Source organism: Camelina sativa, chromosome 11 (assembly GCF_000633955.1).
Source record: "Camelina sativa cultivar DH55 chromosome 11, Cs, whole genome shotgun sequence".
Lineage (NCBI taxonomy): Eukaryota > Viridiplantae > Streptophyta > Magnoliopsida > Brassicales > Brassicaceae > Camelina > Camelina sativa.
Window position 1 is genome coordinate 720,058 of NC_025695.1, and position 18,654 is coordinate 738,711.

The 18,654-nt window shown below is 37.4% G+C and overlaps 4 protein-coding genes and 1 long non-coding RNA gene across 5 annotated transcripts in view; 2 read left to right on the forward strand and 3 right to left on the reverse strand.

The window, feature by feature from the left end:
* LOC104720865 (S-adenosylmethionine carrier 1, chloroplastic/mitochondrial) overlaps nt 1–209 on the reverse strand; it is a gene marked incomplete in the record, with an annotated part of 3,384 nt that extends 3,175 nt beyond the window's left edge. The window contains 1 exon segment of the mRNA XM_010438764.2: nt 112–209.
* On the reverse strand, nt 480–2,525 carry LOC104720867 (protein SLOW GREEN 1, chloroplastic). The gene is made up of 5 exons (XM_010438765.2): nt 1,825–2,525; nt 1,477–1,620; nt 1,251–1,331; nt 903–1,119; nt 480–789 (listed from the first exon to the last, which is right to left on the reverse strand). Exons 1-4 carry the CDS (start codon nt 2,455–2,457, stop codon nt 934–936), a joined length of 1,044 nt encoding a protein of 347 aa, XP_010437067.1. The 5' UTR covers nt 2,458–2,525; the 3' UTR covers nt 480–789; nt 903–933.
* On the forward strand, nt 4,247–5,990 carry LOC104720868 (alkane hydroxylase MAH1). The gene has a single exon (XM_019232355.1). The coding sequence runs from the start codon at nt 4,307–4,309 to the stop codon at nt 5,861–5,863; it is 1,557 nt and encodes a 518-aa protein (XP_019087900.1). The 5' UTR covers nt 4,247–4,306; the 3' UTR covers nt 5,864–5,990.
* On the forward strand, nt 6,872–8,757 carry LOC104720869 (alkane hydroxylase MAH1). Its single transcript, XM_010438769.2, has 2 exons — nt 6,872–7,097; nt 7,301–8,757. The coding sequence occupies exons 1-2, from the start codon at nt 6,915–6,917 to the stop codon at nt 8,657–8,659; spliced, it is 1,542 nt and encodes a 513-aa protein (XP_010437071.1). The 5' UTR covers nt 6,872–6,914; the 3' UTR covers nt 8,660–8,757.
* On the reverse strand, nt 12,413–18,298 carry LOC104720870. Its single transcript, XR_002034393.1, has 27 exons — nt 18,224–18,298; nt 17,676–17,751; nt 17,391–17,469; nt 17,246–17,300; nt 17,087–17,131; nt 16,904–16,975; nt 16,651–16,725; nt 16,342–16,400; nt 16,038–16,176; nt 15,806–15,886; nt 15,663–15,696; nt 15,475–15,521; nt 15,300–15,355; nt 15,152–15,198; nt 14,976–15,057; nt 14,831–14,881; nt 14,590–14,656; nt 14,383–14,460; nt 14,235–14,284; nt 13,974–14,042; nt 13,843–13,888; nt 13,622–13,699; nt 13,428–13,527; nt 13,082–13,138; nt 12,951–12,996; nt 12,730–12,807; nt 12,413–12,634 (listed from the first exon to the last, which is right to left on the reverse strand). It is a non-coding gene; the product is annotated as an uncharacterized LOC104720870 (long non-coding RNA).

Below are 18,654 nucleotides of genomic sequence, written 5' to 3' on the forward strand. Positions count from 1 at the left end.
AAAAAAAAAAAAAAAAAAAAAAAAAAAGGAATCCAGACCAACTACTAAAAAAAACTAGTTAAGCAACTGAAGCAATACAATAAATGTAATGAGTGTGGCAATACAGATTACAGGAAGAAACGATAGACAGGCGCGAAGTGTAACAGGGAGAGAGAGAGAGAGAGAGCTCACAAAACGGGAACACGTTCTTTGGCTCTTCCCAAAAGTTTCTCAGCGAAGGGATTAGACGACGACGAAGCATTCATTGCCCCACTCTTCTGTTTACACTTTTGTCGTTTTAACCCCAAATGGGCCTCTATGGACCCACTAGGCTATTATTAAAGCCCGTCACCCATGTTTTAGTCTGTATAATTTCATGAATAACGTGGTGCTATTTTAGATATTTTTTTTTAATTTGAACCCCCAAAAAACAAAAACTGGCAAAAAATAATTTATCAAATTACACGTCATAATAATAATAAAAAATTAGCACCAACTCAGTCAATCAATCAATCATGGAGCTAACTTTATAGCCAAAAGTGAAAGTGTGAAAGAGAAGTACTGTATATGAGCAAATTGAACGACAGAGAGACGCAGGAAAAAAAGTACCTGATTTGAAATTTTATACACATGGAAAAAATGTTACTACAACCTTTCATGTCTGATTCTGCACTTGAGAGAAATCACAACATGACTGCAAACCCCCAAAGTGTTCATTCTTCTAGGTTCCACAATGCACACACACTGACTCCGCCTGCTCCAGTGCGGTTTCTTGTCATTAACCCCGTCACAGGATACCATTATAACCAACTGTCATGTTAATGCAACAACAACAATATGTGATTACATGAGTGTCACTCCAAACACCAAAATGAATAAGCTTCTAAGTACTGATGAAGCATGAGTAAGATGAAATTGATTACCCGGATATATTCAAAATTATCTATCCATGATTTATTCCCCCTGAGCAAATTTAGCTTTGAATGTGTTTTGAAGTCGTTCTCGGGATTTGGCTTGAGCAGCCAATGCAACATCGTCGAGAAATCCCTTTTGTGGGAATTCTTCAGGTACAAGACTCCAATATATCTCAAACTGTTGCGCTGCTTCTTCCTTCTTCTCCATTAAGCTATAGACTATGCCCTGAAACAAACGCTTGCAATTTCTTCAAAGTGGAATAGCAAAAGCTATGCCTAATATTCTTTGCGCGTTACATGAAAACTGAGAGATGAATTTAGTGAATCAACGAACATTCTTTTCATGAATAAACTTACCTGGCAAAGGTAAGGTCGAAAATCTCGAGGGTTATCATTTACCATCTGTTGAAATACCTTGAGACCTTCTTCAAATTGACCCTGAAGTTTTAAACCAATGTCCATAAGTACACAGAACAATCCATTATATCTATAAGCACTTAAAAAGTTAAAAACATAGTTCAAAAGGACCAAACACACACAAGAAGGAAATTACAGGATTGGTTTTGCAGATGATGGGATTTACCTTGACAATATGCATTTGACCAATCAAGACTTGTATGTTTCTCTCCTCAGTTACTCTGTTTCCTTGTCGAGCAACCTCCATAGCTTCCATGAGCATATCAAATACAGAGGAGTCATGAGTCTTATGCATTACCATCGCAAGACCCTGCAAGAAACAAGACAAGACCAAACGTGGATCAATTTGAAAGGAGCAATCAGTTTAAGATAGATACTGCAATATCGAAATCAAGGCAGTATTCTAATACCTACCAAGAAAAAAGAAAACACCATTTCTCCTAAACATCCACTTAATTTATTCACAGTTTCACTCAAAAGACTGTATAATCCTAGAAGGTGAGAAACACATTACGTGCAAAGCTCTGATCAAAAGAGGTTGTTCTTTGAGAATATCTTTAAACAATCTCTTAGCTCTGCTCAGTTGTCCCATTGTCTCATAACAGAGCGCTTCTAAAAGCTTCCATTCAATCTCATGAGGCTCTAATTTCATGAGCTTCTCAACAAACTTCACAGCATCTTCAGTTTTCCCTCTCCTCATCTTCTTATACAAAACAGCCTTCAGAGCCTCCATGTTCTCCGGCTCACTCTCCAGAAGCTTCTCGAACATTATCTCGTCATCCAACTCCGCTTGAGAGACCACGGTTGCAGCGGGTAGCGCTAAAGCAGGCTTCGAAGAACAAAACCCTAGAAATACAATCGACCCAACAAGTAAAATCGCGGCTTTTCTCGCCAGAGTCTGAACGAAGAAGTCCTTGGAAGGATGAAGAGACGTCGAAGAGCGTATAAGAGGAAGATGTGATATGGGCGAAGCGAAATTGGGGTCGGATTGGGCGAGTTTGGGAGCGAAAGCTCGAGAATTTTTCCAACGACATTGAAACCCATTGAGATTACGCAGATGGGTCGGAGTAAAAATCTGCGATTGTTCCCGGCGATGATGAAATTTAGCCGGAGAAGAAAGAGCTAATACTCCTCCGATTGAACACATCTCAGGCGTCTTCAGCGGGACCGTCTTGCGATGTTTTTTTACGGTTGAATGACATTTTTTTTGGTAGAATGACACTTTAGTGTAAAAATAACACTTTTTTCTTTTTTACATCAATGTAAAAAACAAAACTTTTATCAGTTAAATAGTGCATTTATTTATTTCAGATATGGAGAGAAACACAAAAATAAATGCTTTAAAAAGTTGGTATATAGTATATACAAATACAAATTATGCTGGCTATTACCAAAATCATTTTTGGACTTCGATAGCAGCAGTTCATGGTTTCAAAAGTATTCTGATAAATTACTAGGGAAAGGGGCAGAACAAAAATTATGAGTGAGGACATCAATGTAATGTAACACTTTCATAATTCATAAATGTGCAGTAGTCTAACAAATTTTACCTGTGGCATCTCTCCGCCAGTTCTAATCACTTTAGCAGATAAACTTTCTTTAAAGATTTTCATTTATATCTATGCATGCACTAGGGAGGACACAAAGATACGACGATGATACATCGAAACATCGAAATTATGAAGATAAAACATATTTTTCGTATAGTTAGTTCTAAATCTGAAGGACAAAATAAAAACGCATGGAGGCCTGGAGCATCATCTAAGGCCATGGAATGGAAGAACGTACCAAAGTATAGACAAGAAATGATCCAAGGACCATGGAACCTGAATCTGCCAGACGAGATTATAAGAACCCACAAGTAGGTGTAGGTACACAAGACATCTCATACGTCACTATCGAACACCACCATCCACGCAATCCCGAGAGCTCGATTATTGTAGCTTTCAGATCAGTTATTACGAAAAATACAGTTTGAGTTCGAACAAACAACTACATAGTACTTGTATATATTGTTAAAAGCTATTAATTAAGCTAAGAAAATGACATTACTATATACAATTTGTTCCGTTGAAGCTAACTAACTTTCTTTGTTTCCCGTATATATAGAAAATCGGAATGTGATGTATCTCACTGCTAAACTACAATATTGATATGTCAATTTTATATATTTGTAGATGGTCCATTACAATGATTAACACATTAAATAACAGAGAACGATATTATACTTTAAAATACTACTAATACAAAAAAAAAAAAAACATTTTTATAACTAATTAGATCCGAAGACATGCAATTTGTATGTACTTCAAAATTGGCATGTTTCATAAGTTTTTAAGTCATAAAATTAAATCCATTCAAATGGGTTTCAATTTTCAACTAGATTAGTTGAAAAATCGTTTGAACATATTGAAGTATTGAACAAAATATATATTTGCTATTTTCTTAAATACCAACAGAACCATTAATTAACATCTACTGCAAATCCCTTTATAGAAACGTGATAAACCATTTAAACTCTGAAACTTTAAAAGCCACTTATTTTCTTGATAAAAATAAAAGTATATACTACCCAATTAAAATTAAGCTAATATATTTATTTTCTATTTACTCTCTTCAAAAAGTTTTCTTGGTAAACACATCTTTTTTTGTTTTGTTAAAGCTATATAGTTAAACAAATCTAGCTGCACAATTGTCTTATATTGGGACGTATAACTAATTTTTTGTAATATGTTTCAAAGAAGGTTTTGACTTCCCCACAAAGCTACGATACCAAACAAACAAAAGTGGACATAGTCACCAAAGATAAGGTACGATCTACATTGTGTTACAATTATTGAACCGACAAAGACAAATAACCAATATCTAGGACACACAGACGATGGATGCATGCTTTCTAGTTTATATATGTTATCTCGTTAGTGTATGAATGAAAACATAAAAAAGAATCAAGCATCACCATATTTAGTGTGATAATCTCCTAAAATTTCTCCCTAATGGCTTTGGTAAGCTTACTCGAAATCTTCATTGCTTTCACTTGTTTCCTTATCTTTCACTTTTTCTTGATCAAAAAGAAACAGCACCGTCCCTTTCTCACAAACTGGCCAATCCTCGGTATGCTTCCGGGTTTACTTCCCGAGCTCCCTCGTGTTTACGACTTTATAACCGATGTTCTTGAGGGCGGCAACTTAAACTTTCTTTTCAAAGGACCTACTTTGGGGGGCCTCGACATGTTGTTCACCGTTGATCCTGCTAATATCCACCACATTATGAGCTCAAACTTTGCGAATTACCCGAAAGGAACAGAGTTCAAGAAGTTATTTGACGTTTTGGGAGATGGAATTTTCAATGCGGATTCAGAGTTGTGGAAGGATCTTAGGAAATCTTCTCAAAGCATGATGAGTCATCCTGAGTTTCAAAAGTTTTCATTAGCTACAAGCTTGAGTAAGCTAGAGAAAGGGCTTGTACCACTTCTTGATCATGTTGCTAAAGAGAAACTAGTCGTGGATTTACAAGATGTTTTCCAAAGATTCACGTTTGACACTACGTTTGTTTTAGCAACCGGGTATGATCCAGGTTGTCTCTCGGTTGAAATGCCTGAAATCGAGTTTGCAAGAGCGTTAGACGATGCAGAGGAAGCCATTTTCTACAGACACCTCAAGCCGGAGATGGTGTGGAAGATGCAAAGATTGATTGGTGTTGGAGGTGAGTTGAAGCTGAAAAGAGCTCATGCGGTTTTCGACCGTGTTTGCTCTGAGTGCATAGCTTCTAAAAGAGATGAGATCAGCCGAGGGAGTGATAATATCAGTTCCTCTTCTTCTAAAGATTTACTGATGTCTTTTATTAATGTTGACACGACCAAGTACAAGTTGTTGAATCCAAGTGATGACAGATTTCTTAGAGACACAATCCTATCCTTCATGTTAGCTGGTAGAGACACAACGGGCTCAGCACTCACTTGGTTCTTCTGGCTTCTATGCAAAAACCAAGAAGCCGTGGCCAGGATTCGTCAAGAAATCAACACAAACTTACTCCCGGGAAACAAGACTGATGGTTCTGTTTCTTACGATTCTGATTCATTCAACCCCCAGGAGGTAAAGAAGTTGGTGTATCTACATGGAGCAATTTGTGAATCCCTCAGACTCTATCCACCTGTTCCCTTTCAACACAAGTCTCCTACTGAACCGGACGTTCTTCCAAGCGGCCACAAAGTCGACGCCAACTCGAAGATTTTGTTCTGTCTGTACTCCTTAGGGAGAATGAAATCGGTTTGGGGAGAAGATGCATTGGAATTCAAACCGGAGAGATGGATTTCTGAGAGTGGAAGGTCGCTACACGAGCCATCTTACAAGTTCTTATCGTTTAACGCCGGTCCAAGAACTTGTTTGGGGAAAGAAGTGGCTATGACGCAAATGAAGACAGTTGCTGTGAAAATCATACAAAACTATGAGTTTCAGGTCGTTGAAGGGCACAAGATCGAGCCAGCTCCTTCTGTTATTCTCCACATGAAGCATGGTCTTAAAGTCACGGTCTCTAAAAGATGTTGTGCGTGAATGATATACTAGAAAGTAGAAACTCTGGCAATCTCAGGTCTGCTTGAAAGTCATCCACTAAATTATACGTATAGATTAATTGATCTTTATATAACAGTTAAAATATAAATGTAATGGACGTTGTGTCTACTACTTTCAGATTGAAGAGCAGCGGTCTGTATTCAATCAACTATGTCCATTTATTTATATAAAACATATATAATAGAGATGGTAAAGGAGGAATGTGTGGATCATATATTTTTAAAATGATCCACATTTAAAAATTACGTAAATACAAAAAAAATGACCATGCCATTACAAGTAAAGTTATTTTATGGCAAATGTTCATGGCACATTATATACTATGTATCATCATGTTGAAACGTTTAGAAATATAAGAAAGGTATGACACACAGAAATCTTCTGTTTATAATGGTATATTTTTATTAGTCAATACATTTATTAGAAAATCAAAGTAGTAGAATAAAGAGATCTAAAAGAATTTACTGTGTTTCTAAAAGAATAATAATCTAAAACGAGATAGATGCATGTGATTTAGAAAAATATCTTGACCTTTAAAGTAAGTAAGTATATATATCTATAATAGCCAGATTTCAAAACTAACGTACTATTTTTTTTCTTCTTGGAAACAAAACAAACTTGCAGATGTTTTATCATGATTATCTGAAAATCTATATTACCATATAGGTTACACGTACGAGCTGTATTTATGGATAAATTTTAAAATTGTGCAAATTGAAAAATATTTTATATCAGAAAATAACTAATTGGGTAATAATATGTCACATGCATTAGTTTTCCAGAAGATGACTGGACTTATTACAAAGCTATAATACCAAACAAATAAAAGCGGACATAATCACCAAAGAAAGTTAAGATTTTTTTCCATTTTGTAATTTATTCAGAGGACAAAGACACATCACCAATTTCAAAGACGCCCAAAGGAAAATGCTTTATATATCCTCTACATGAGAGCAAACTAAACTCAAGAATCAAGCTGCAATTTGGTGCACCAAAAAGAAGAAAAATACAGTTTTTAATTTGATCTCTAATGGCTTTGATTAGCTTGTTTGAAATCTCCATTGCTTTCTTTTGTTTTCTCCTCTTCCGATATTTCTTGATCAACAAGAAACCTCACCGTTTGTGTCCAACAAACTGGCCATTCCTGGGTATGATTCCAGGCTTGCTCGTCGAGATCCATCGTGTTTACGACTTTGTAACCGATATTCTCGAGGTCACAAACTTAACCTATCCTTGTGTAGGCCCCTGTTTCTCCGGCCTAGACATGTTGGTCACGGTTGATCCGGCTAATATCCACCACATCATGAGCTCACACTTCGCAAACTACCCGAAAGGACCCGAGTTCAAGANGGTATGATTCCAGGCATGCTCGCCGAGATCCATCGTGTTTACGACTTTGTAACCGATATTCTCGAGGTCACAAACTTAACCTATCCTTGTGTTGGCCCCTTATTCTCCGGCCTAGACATGTTGGTCACGGTTGATCCGGCTAATATCCACCACATCATGAGCTCAAACTTCGCAAACTACCCGAAAGGACCCGAGTTCAAGAAGTTATTCGACGTTTTGGGAGATGGGATTTTCAATGCAGATTCGGACTTGTGGAAGGATCTGAGGAAATCAGCCCAAAGCATGATGATGAACCCCGAGTTTCAAAAGTTTTCATTAGCTACAAGCTTGAATAAGCTAGAGAAAGGGCTTGTCCCACTTCTTGACCATGTAGCTAAAGAGAAACTCGCTGTAGACTTACAAGACGTGTTCCAACGATTTACGTTCGACACTACGTTTGTTTTAGCGACCGGGTATGATCCAGGTTGTCTCTCCGTCGAAATGCCGGAAGTCGAGTTTGCAAAAGCTTTAGATGATGCAGAGGAAGCCATTTTCTACAGACATGTCAAGCCGGAGATCTTTTGGAGGATACAAGGCTTGCTTGGGTTAGGAGATGAGAAGAAGATGACGAAAGCTCGCATGACTTTAGATCGTGTTTGCTCCGAGTGCATAGCTTCAAGGAGGGATGAGATAAGCCGTGGGATTGACAATGTTGATTCTCCTTCTAAGGATTTGCTGACGTCTTACATGAATTTGGACACGACCAAGTACAAGTTGCTGAATCCAAGCGACGACAGATTCCTCAGAGACACAGTCCTGACCTTCATGTTAGCTGGTCGTGATACGACAGGATCTGGACTCACTTGGTTCTTCTGGCTTCTCTGTAAGACACCAGAAATCATGGCCAAGATTCGTCAAGAAATCAACAAAAACCTGACCGATGGTTCTGAGTCTGATGTTGATTCTGGTTCATTCAATCCCCAGGAGTTAAAGAAGCTGGTGTATCTACATGGAGCGATTTGTGAAGCGCTCAGACTCTATCCACCTGTTCCCTTTCAACACAAGTCTCCCACTGAAGCGGACGTTCTTCCAAGCGGACACAAAGTCGACGCAAACTCGAAGATTCTGTTCTGTCTGTACTCATTAGGGAGAATGAAATCGGTTTGGGGAGACGATGCGTTGGAATTCAAACCGGAGAGATGGATATCTGAGAGTGGAAGATCGGTTCATGAGCCATCTTACAAGTTCTTATCGTTTAACGCCGGTCCAAGAACTTGTTTGGGGAAAGAAGTGGCTCTGATGCAAATGAAGACTGTGGCTGTGAAAATCATTCAGAACTATGAGATGAAGATCGTTGAAGGGCAAAAGATCGAGCCAGCTCCTTCTGTTATTCTCCACATGAAGCATGGTGTTAAAGTCACCGTTACTAAGAGATGTTTGGTCTGATTGTTTTTCATTTAAGTAAGTGATGCGTTTTTTTTTTTAATTAAATCCTCCCTGAGCGATGAAATAAAGGTCAGCTGAAAGCGGTTCAACGCAATAAAATGAAAATTTCAAGTTTCATTTAAAATTGTATTTTTAAAATATGGTTTAAACTTTAAACACACAATGACACAAAGTCACAAACATACAATATGGCAATGCACATATTTATTTCATCAATCATAAAAAAACCATGATTTGTCTCGTTATTACAAGCTGATTGATTAGCATCTCTTCTTAACTGTGACGTTAAGCCCATTCTTCATACGAAGAATAATACCAGGGTAGGGTTCAATCTTCTGTTTCTTGACGACCTCAATGTCATAGTTTTGTAATATCTCCACAACCACCGTTTTCAACTGGATCATAGATAAATGCTTACCAAGACAAGCTCTCGGTCCGGCATTAAATGAAAAGAACTTGTAAGAAGGCTCATGTCTTAATCCTCCGGTTTCGGAAACCCATCTCTCCCCAAATCGCTTTCATCCTCCCCATCGCATAGAGAAAGTGTTGTGGGAATCAATTGTGATTCAATTTCTCGGGTTGTCTAAACCGGTTGGTTGAAGTTATTACTGGTTCCCGGTTTGCTCTGGTTTTCACATTGGTAAAGGGAAGGAAGCAAAGACTGTCGACGCGAAGGAGGCTTTGCTGTTACATATTGGTATATGGTATATATACCTAAATCTATCTCCTATCTCTTTAACGATTCGTCTTCTTCGTTGTAACTGAGAGAGAGAGAACACAAAGCGATTCACCATTGTTGTAAAGCTCGATAGAGCTGAGTTCTTCTTCTTTGATTAGTGGATTGCCGGATCGAATCTAGCCCCAGACGTCGACTTAGCTGAACTGGGTAAACAATTCTCGTGTGTCTTCGTCTCTTTTCTTGTTTCAAAGCTTTATCGTAATCTTGCTAATACAAACACATAACAAACTCGCGATCGTGATCGAGATTTATAGAGAGAGTTGTAGTCTGTTTCTAACAGAAAGATAATGATCGTTGAGTCTGCATCGACTTTACGCCCACTTGGAAGAACATCTGGTTTGATTGCTGACTTGCGTTGGAACGGAATTGGTGGGTAAGGCCTCATTGATTTTAACAATGCGCCATGTAAATACACCAATTTGTTCAGCTCTGCGGGGTCATGAGATGGTCTCTCCAGACCACTTCCCACGAATCTTGGTAGATTTGTGTTGATCTCTTGGTGAATCTTAGCCACCACTCTAGGGTTTTCAGACAGAAGCCAGAAGAACCAAGTGAGTGCGGATGCAATAGTATCTCTCCCCGCAACAATGAAACCCAAAATGACATGCTTTGAACGTTTGTCTGAAAATTCATATCGGCTAATAGAAATGAAATACGACAAGGAGAAGCGGAGGATGTTTTAACGTTCTTCAAGAAGCTTGATGCAACCAAGTACGAACTCTTGGACCCAATTGATTCCTCAGAGATTGCAAATTTTACCTCTAGCTGGTGGTCTCCGGACTCCAATGAACAAATCTCTTCGCTTTGCCGGTAATATAATTAACCATCTCCAGTAAAGGTTGTTTAGCTCCATCAAGTCCAGCTGCAGTAATTAAGCATTAAGTGTGTTTCCACATATTGCATCAAAAAGGGAAACAAGAAGACAAACATAACAGTAATACTCACCAACATCATCCCATTTCACAGATTGCTTCCATCCACTATTGTCATGTTTATCATCGTGGAAATTTCCAGATTATTTCACAATTTAGAGACCAAACCGCAGAAGAATTCAACAAGTAAGTAAATCAAACCGTAGGAGAGAAAATTCATAAGCGATGAGCGGATCGTAAATACGCTTCCAAACCAATAGAAGATGTCTCTCTGTATGCTGGCTGGTTACATAGCCCTCCCTTGCCATTATTTAAAGATGAAATTCCTGCAAGAGAAAACAAAAAAAGAATAAGTTCCATATTCACATAGTTACGAGTCTGTTCTAAAGTGATGAAGACTAAAAAAACGCATCAGCATCTGTAATAATGAGAACCCTGCATATATCATCTTCCATCCAATCCATATAGAGAAACAACAAACAAACAAACAAAACCAAAATATCTCAGTCTACACTTTTCAGTTTTCAGTATTGCAACATGTGCAAAAAAAGATATGTACCTTAAGCAGCCGCATCCTCTTTCCGCTTCAGATCCTACACAGAGGCAAAATATATCATCAACTGAAAACAAATGATACTCAAGACAGAGACACATCACACATATCATAAGTTACATATAACACTGAATTCAAATCTTCTAAGTAGCAGTATTGCAACAGGTGCAGAAAAGATATTAGATATGTACCTTGTGCATCAGCATCCTCTCTCCGCTTCAGATCCTACACAAAGGCAAAATAAAGAATCAACCGAAAACAAAAGATACACAAGACAGAGACACCAATCATAAGTTGCATGTAACACTAAATTCAAATTCTCCAAATTCTCCAATCATAAGTTGCGTGTACCAGAGCCCGGTAGGTCACGACCATAGCGAAAATTGATAGCCTGCAATACAAAACAGCATAAACACTAGAATACCTCTATCTGATCTGAGAAGTGGACAGGGAAGACGTATTGTATAATTTGTATTGAGTCAAAGACCGTCAATCACTAGAATCAATTTGATGTTGTTACGGTGGAAGACCTTCGGCCAAGTTTTTATTATGAAACTGCGTTCATTCTTCAAACCTTATCTTTCTGATCTGCACATAAAATCAGAAAAGCCATCGTTAATTTTTGAAGTCTGAAACAATGAACAACCTAAATCGCAAGTGTATTAGTATTAAAATCAAAGTGAAAAGAAGTTTCATAATACCTGCTTAGTTAGACACTTCATAAGTTAAAGCAATAGAAGATGTCTCTCTGTAATGCAGGCTGGTTACTTAGCCCTCCCTGAAGATAGTTTAAAGATGATGAAATTCCTGCAAGAGAAAACAAAAAAAAAGAATAAGTAAGATTAATAAAACAGATTCACATAATTAATGAGTCTGTTCTAAAGTGATGAAGACTAGGAAAAAGGCAATCATCATCCGTAATAAAGGGAAGAAAGTGAACCCTGAAACAACAAACAAAACCTTAAGCAGTCTGAGTCGTCTTCTTCATAGTTCTTCAAACCAACTGTGATCTGCACATAAGAATTAGAATAAACCATCGTTAGTTATCAAGTTTGAATGGAAGCAGCAACATGAATGAAAACCATGAAGAAAACCTAACGCCTGAAAGTCTGTTAATGATAGTGGTGTCGACAATTCTAGGACAGCTTCCAATAGGCTGGCTGCACTGAAAAAAAAAAAAAAAACAAGATTACTGTTGGTTGAATAAACTCGAAACAGAACACAGTAAAGAAAGGAAGAGAAAGACACTGAGATTACTTACAGAGCAAGAAGAGGATTTGCCCATACGTCTCTCTGATCTGCTCAATGAATCAGGAGAACCATCGTTAGTATTAGAGAGATAAGAGACAAAGTTGAAAACGTAAATCCAAAGGTGAAAAGAAACTGCATACCTGCTTAGACGATGTCTCTATGACGATTTTGTTCCTGCAAGAGAGAAGAAGGAAAAAAAAAATAGATCAGTTGCTGCTAGTAGAGTAAACAAAACAGAGTCAATAAGCATATTTCCAACAATAAGACGAAACAAAAGGAAAATATCTCAGTCTACTACACTACACTAGACTTAGAAAGGATTTGTTGAAGCGAAACCACCTCAAGCGGTCAGAGTCTTCTTCTTCATCACTAGATTCAATAAGCAAGCTATGACTCTCTTCTAAAGTGAAGTAAGACTCATAAGGAATCATCATCGGTAGTAATAATGGGAAGAAAGTGAACCATTCTCTCGTTCTTCACTTATGGAACGGTGTTGATGATAGAAAGAAAACCTTAAGCCCTATTGAGTATCCTTCATCATTCTTCAAACCATCTCCGATCTGCAAATAAAAAAAATTAGGAGAAACCATCGTTAGTTATCAAGTCTGATTCTAAACATTAACATCAATGAGAAATTCATAAAGAACGTTGATACCTGCTTTAACACTTCTTTCGTTAAAGAAATAGAAGACGTCTCTTTGTGATCTGGCTTGGTTAGCCCTTGCCATTGTTCCTGCAAAAGAGAAAAAGAGAAGAAGACAAAAGATGGTTTGCTCGTAGATCAATAAAACATATTCATTAAGCTATGAGCAACCTGTTTTAAAGTGATGAAATATAATAAACTTGAAAGAAATACAACAAATAAAGAAAACTTACATGTCAATGATAAACAATTTGTCCATATCTCTCTATGATCTGCTCACTGAATCAGAAGAACCATCGTTAGTATTTGAGATAAGAGACAAAGTTCAGAACTTAAATCCCAAGGGTGAAAAGAAGCTTCGTACCTGCTTAGACGATGTCTCTCTGTGAAGATGTCTCAGTGTGAGCTGACGATTTTGTTCCTGCAAAAGAGAAGAAGGAAAAAAAAAAATAGATCAGTTGCTGCTAGTAGAGTGAACAAAATATAGTCAATAAGCAAATTTCCAACAATAAGAAGAAACAAAAGGAAAATAACTCAGTCTACTACACTACACTAGACTTCAAAAGGATTTGTTGAAGCGAAACCACCTCAAGCGGTCAGAGTCTTTTTCTTCATCACTAGATTCAATAAGCAAGCTATGACTCTCTTCTAAAGTGAAGTAAGACTCAAAAGGAATCATCATCCGTAGTAATAATGGGAAGAAAGTGAACCATTCTCTCGTTCTTCACTTATGGAACGTGGTGTTGATGATAGAAAGAAAGCCTTAAGCACTATTGAGTATCCTTCATCATTCTTCAAACCATCTCCGATCTGCAAATAAAAAAATTAGGAGAAACCATCGTTAGTTATCAAGTCTGAATCTAAACATTAACATCAATAAGAAATTCATAAAGAACGTTGATACCTGCTTTAACACTTCTTTCGTTAAAGAAATAGAAGACGTCTCTGTGTGATCTGGCTTGGTTAGCCCTTGCCATTGTTCCTGCAAAAGAGAAAAAGAGAAGAAGACAAAAGATGATTTGCTCGTAGATCAATAAAACATATTCATTAAGCTATGAGCAACCTGTTTTAAAGTGATGAAATATAATAAACTAGAAAGAAATATAACAAATAAAGAAAACTTACATGTCAATGATAAACAATTTGTCCATATCTCTCTATGATCTGCTCACTGAATCAGAAGAACCATCGTTAGTATTTGAGATAAGAGACAAAGTTCAGAACTTAAATCCCAAGGGTGAAAAGAAGCTTCGTACCTGCTTAGACGATGTCTCTCTGTGAAGATGTCTCAGTGTGAGCTGACAGGTTATCCCTTGCCATTGTTCCTGCAAGAGAGAAGGAAAAAAGAAAGATCAGTTGCTAGTAGATTAAATGAAACAGATTCAATAAGCTATGACTCAGTTTTGAAGGGAAGTAAGAATCAAAAGGCATCATCATCCGTAGTAATAATGGGAAGAAAGTGAACCAAAATCTCAGTCTTAACTTATGGATTGTGGTGTTGATGATAGAAAGAAAACCTTAACAAGTATGAGTCTTCTTCTTCATAATTATTCAAACCATCTCCGATCTGAACATATAAAAATTAGGAGAAACCACAGTTAGTTTTCAAATACGATTTAAAACAACAACATAATAAATGAGAAAAAACATAAAGAAGCTTCATACCTGCTTAGATATTTCTGTCGTTAAAGCAATTGAAAAATGTCTCTCTCTGAGCTGGCAGGTAAATCCTTGCCATTGTCCCTGCAAGAGAAAAAAAAAAGAGGATGAAAGATGAGTTGCTAATAGATTCAATAAAACATATTCATTAAGCTGTGAGCAGCCTGTTTTAAATTGATGAAATATAATCTGTGATAGATGGATGGTATATACCTGAAATTCTAGCTAGCACATGTGCTGTAGTAGTTTGTGTTGCAGGCAAAGGTGTAGCTGCCAAAATCTACATCAGTTACTAAGATCAGTTGCTAGTAGATTAAATAAAACAGAGTCAATCAGCTATGACTCAGTTGTGAAGGGAAGTAAGAATAAACAGGGATCATCATCCGTAGTAATAATGGGAAGAAGGTGAGCCAAAATTTCAGTCTTCACTTGAAGTTGATGACAGAAAGAAAACCTTAAAGCAGTCCGAGTCGTCTTCTTCAACATTCTTCAAACCATCTCCGATCTGCAAAAATAAAAATTAGGATAAACCATCGTTAGTAATTAAGTCTGAATTTAAACAACAACATCAATGAGAAATTCATAAAGAAGGTTGATACCTGCTTAAAACACTTGTTTCGTTAAAGCAATAGAAGATGTCTCTGAGTGATGTGGCTTGGTTAGCCCATATGTCTCTCTGATCTGCTCAGGGAATCAGAACAACCATCGTTAGTATTAGAGAGATAAGAGACAAAGTTGAAAACGTAAATCCCAATGGTGAAAAGAAACTGCATACCTGCTTAGACGATGTCTCTCTCTCTGTGAAGATGTCTCTGTTTGTTCCTGCAAGAGAGAAGAAAATAGATCAGTTGCTGCTTAGTAGAGTAAACAAAACAGAGTCAATAAGCAAATTTCCAACAATACGACGAAACAAATCTAACTACCTCAAGCAGTCAGAGTCTTCTTCTTCATCACCACCAGTCTTCAAACCATGGCAGATCTGCACAACATATAATAAGAAACCATCATCGTTCGTTTCGTTAGTTTACAAGAGTCTGAAAAATAGAAACCCTAAAAAAAAAAAAAAAAATCCCCAAACCAAATATTATGTAAACCAACCCTAATAAACCATTCAGCAGCATGTTACCGTTACGTTGTCTATACACCTGCAAATAAAAACATACAAAAAAAAAAGGGATGAATTTAAAATATTTGTTAATTTGAAGGGACCAAGTTGTAATCATGAAAACAAACAAGGGTTTAATCGTATATGAAATAATCATTAGTGATTGCAATTATAAACATACCAATATCAGTTTGGTCATTACAGCCATGGAAGACCTGCAAATAAGCAATAGTATCGTGCTTTAGGACAAAGAAAGATGACAACAAATTCAAAAATAAAGTAAGTGGTAAAGCAAAAAAAGAAAAGAAAACAAAAGTCACTTACATTGTTATAGTAGCGCGCATGTGGAGAAAGGAAAGTTCAAACAGGAATTTACAATCCAGTGGGATGAATATTAACAGTAACCTGCATCGAGCATTCGAAAGACCAAACCAAAGAGTGAGTGATACAAGTTGAAGAAACAGTAGTGAAAAACAGGTCAGTATGTGATCAATAAGCTTCACGACAGAGAGTAAGATATCAAACACAGTCTTTAAGACACAATAACCGGAGTTACCTTTGTAATGGGAGAACCTAGCTGGCAATGAGCTCTATGGGATGTGCCTTCACCTAATCCAGAAACTATTGAAACTTCTTGTCCCTGATACCAAACAATGGAGTTCGTGTGCCAAGTAGCTACATTGAGATGGATGAACCTGAAAAAAATTGAAGCAAACAGAAAAAGTTAACTCGTAACCAACCTGTGTTGAACAATTATGACATATAAAATCGGATTAGATCAGTCATAAGCACATTTGAAATATCAGCTAAAGGGAACCAAGTTATAATCATGAAAACTGATAAATAAGAGTCAGACTAACCTACTCATGTTCGTGGCTGATGAGAAATCCCTCAACCGTTACGGCGGGCGTCTATACACCTGCAAATAGGAACATACCAAAGTAAAAAGAAACGGGATGAATTGGAAATTTTTGTTAATTGAAGGGACCAAGTAGTAATCACGACAAAAAAACAAGGGTTTGATCGTATATGAAATAATGATTAGTGATTGCAATTATAAACATACACCAATATCAGTTTGGTCATTACAATCATTAGTGCTTTAGGCCAGAGAAAGATGACAACAAATTCCAAAATAAAGTAAGTGGTAAAGCAAAAAAGGCACTTACTACTTGGTGCCCATGGGGAGACCGGAAAGCTCAAACGGGAATTTACAATCCAGTGGGATGAATGTTAACAATAACCTGCATCGAGAATTTGAAAGAGCAAACCAAAGAGAATTCGCTTCAGGACATACAGGTTAAAGAAACAGTAGAGAAAAACAGGACAGTATGTGATCAATATATGCTTCCGGACAGAGAGTGAGATATCAAACACAGTCAAAACTGAGAAGAAGAAACATAAAAGAAGAAGATAAAATACCAGAGAAGAGAGGAAACTAAGTGTGTGCGTCGTCGTTGCGATGTGCTATTAAGAAGTCCCGTTACAAACAACCTGCACAAATAGAGTCGAAGAGAAGATTTAATTGAAGAGGACCCCTAAGAATCAGAATCAAAATCTCAAAATCAATTTAAATTGAAGAATAACAGTAATCTATGACGTTACCATCTTTAGCATTCAACCTTAGCATCACAAAGCATCATCCAAAACCTGCAATTACAAAAACGACAAGGAAATATTAACATGCAATTAGATGGGAAAAAACCACAGAACCAACGTGAAAACTCAGAAACAAATAAGAGAGTTGTGTTTAGAGCAATGAACCCATGAGGAAGATCAATCAAAGCCATCACTGTTAGATAAAAGCATCATCTAAAACCTGAAATAACAAAAAAAAAAAAGACAATTAATTAGCATCACCAAGCAGCAGGAGACACTACTGATATATGACGTTACCATCTTCATCAACCTTAGCATCATAGACGATTCCATCATTAAGCATCACCAAGCAGCAAGAGACACTACTGATCCCATTCCTTCAATTCCTCCTGAAAAACACACACACACACATAAGTTACCCAATTAATAAACCCTAAATTCAAAGCTTGACGACAAGGATCAATCAAAAAGCCTCATTACCGATCAATCAATTCATAGCATCCTCTACAAATATAAATCAACAAACTAAAGGAAACAGAAGGAATTAGAAACCCAAAAAAAAAAGAGAGAGAGAGAGAGAGAGAGAGAGCAAAACCCTAGACAGCGATCGATGAAGACGAAGCGGGGGGGATCGATGATTGGGATCATAAATTCGCTGCCGAAACAAACACCTGCAAAGACGAAGAAGAAGAAACTTACTTAATTAGGGAAAGAAGAATAACAGAGCAATGACGAAAATAAAAAGCAACTGAGAGAGAGAGAGAGAGAGAGAGAGAGAGAGAGAGAGAGAGAGAGAGAGAGAGAGAGAGAGAGAGAGAGAGAGAGAGAGAGAGAGAGAGAGAGAGAGAGAGAGAGAGAGAGAGAGAGAGAGAGAGAGAGAGAGAGAGAGAGAGAGAGAGAGAGAGAGAGAGAGAGAGAGAGAGAGAGAGAGAGAGAGAGAGAGAGAGAGAGAGAGAGAGAGAGAGAGAGAGAGAGAGAGAGAGAGAGAGAGAGAGAGAGAGAGAGAGAGAGAGAGAGAGAGAGAGAGAGAGAGAGAGAGAGAGAGAGAGAGAGAGAGAGAGAGAGAGAGAGAGAGAGAGAGAGAGAGAGAGAGAGAGAGAGAGAGAGAGAGAGAGAGAGAGAGAGAGAGAGAGAGAGAGATACCAAACCCTAGAAGAAGAAGAAGCGAAGACCCGAGAAGATCACACCACCAACGAAGACCCGAGAAGACAAAAAGAGACGATGATGAAGTATCAGAGAGTGGAGCGTGTTAATACAATTTATAGATATATGAATATTATGACCGACGGTCAGGATTTAATCTTAACTATTTCCTTTTTTCTATTTGTTGTTTTGAACCGTTAGATGGGAGCGTGTATTATTATTACTTACTGAAACGTTAAAAAGAAAAAAAAAAAAAAAAGAACAGGAAATTCACTAACGTTAATAATTGGAGTCGGTTTATCTTTTCTTTGCAGCCCAGCTAAATTATATTGGGCTTTATGAGAAGCCCATCTAGAAGTTGTGAGATATAACATTTCGAAGCTAGGTTTAGCTCTAATTTGGTTCAGTTTGATTTATCTGCCTTGGTTTAC

Excerpts from the sequence above, each read along its gene's own strand:
- LOC104720869 (XM_010438769.2), top strand. The coding sequence starts at position 6,915 with ATGGCTTTGATTAGCTTGTTTGAAATCTCCATTGCTTTCTTTTGTTTT. Across the intron at positions 7,098-7,300 it reads TTGTAACCGATATTCTCGAG|GTCACAAACTTAACCTATCC; the intron begins GTCACAAACTTA and ends GATATTCTCGAG.
- LOC104720868 (XM_019232355.1), top strand. The coding sequence starts at position 4,307 with ATGGCTTTGGTAAGCTTACTCGAAATCTTCATTGCTTTCACTTGTTTC.
- LOC104720867 (XM_010438765.2), bottom strand. The coding sequence starts at position 2,457 with ATGTGTTCAATCGGAGGAGTATTAGCTCTTTCTTCTCCGGCTAAATTT. Across the intron at positions 1,621-1,824 it reads TTTTGATCAGAGCTTTGCAC|GGTCTTGCGATGGTAATGCA; the intron begins GTAATGTGTTTC and ends TGTTTCTTGCAG. Across the intron at positions 1,120-1,250 it reads TTCGACCTTACCTTTGCCAG|GGCATAGTCTATAGCTTAAT; the intron begins GTAAGTTTATTC and ends CGTTTGTTTCAG.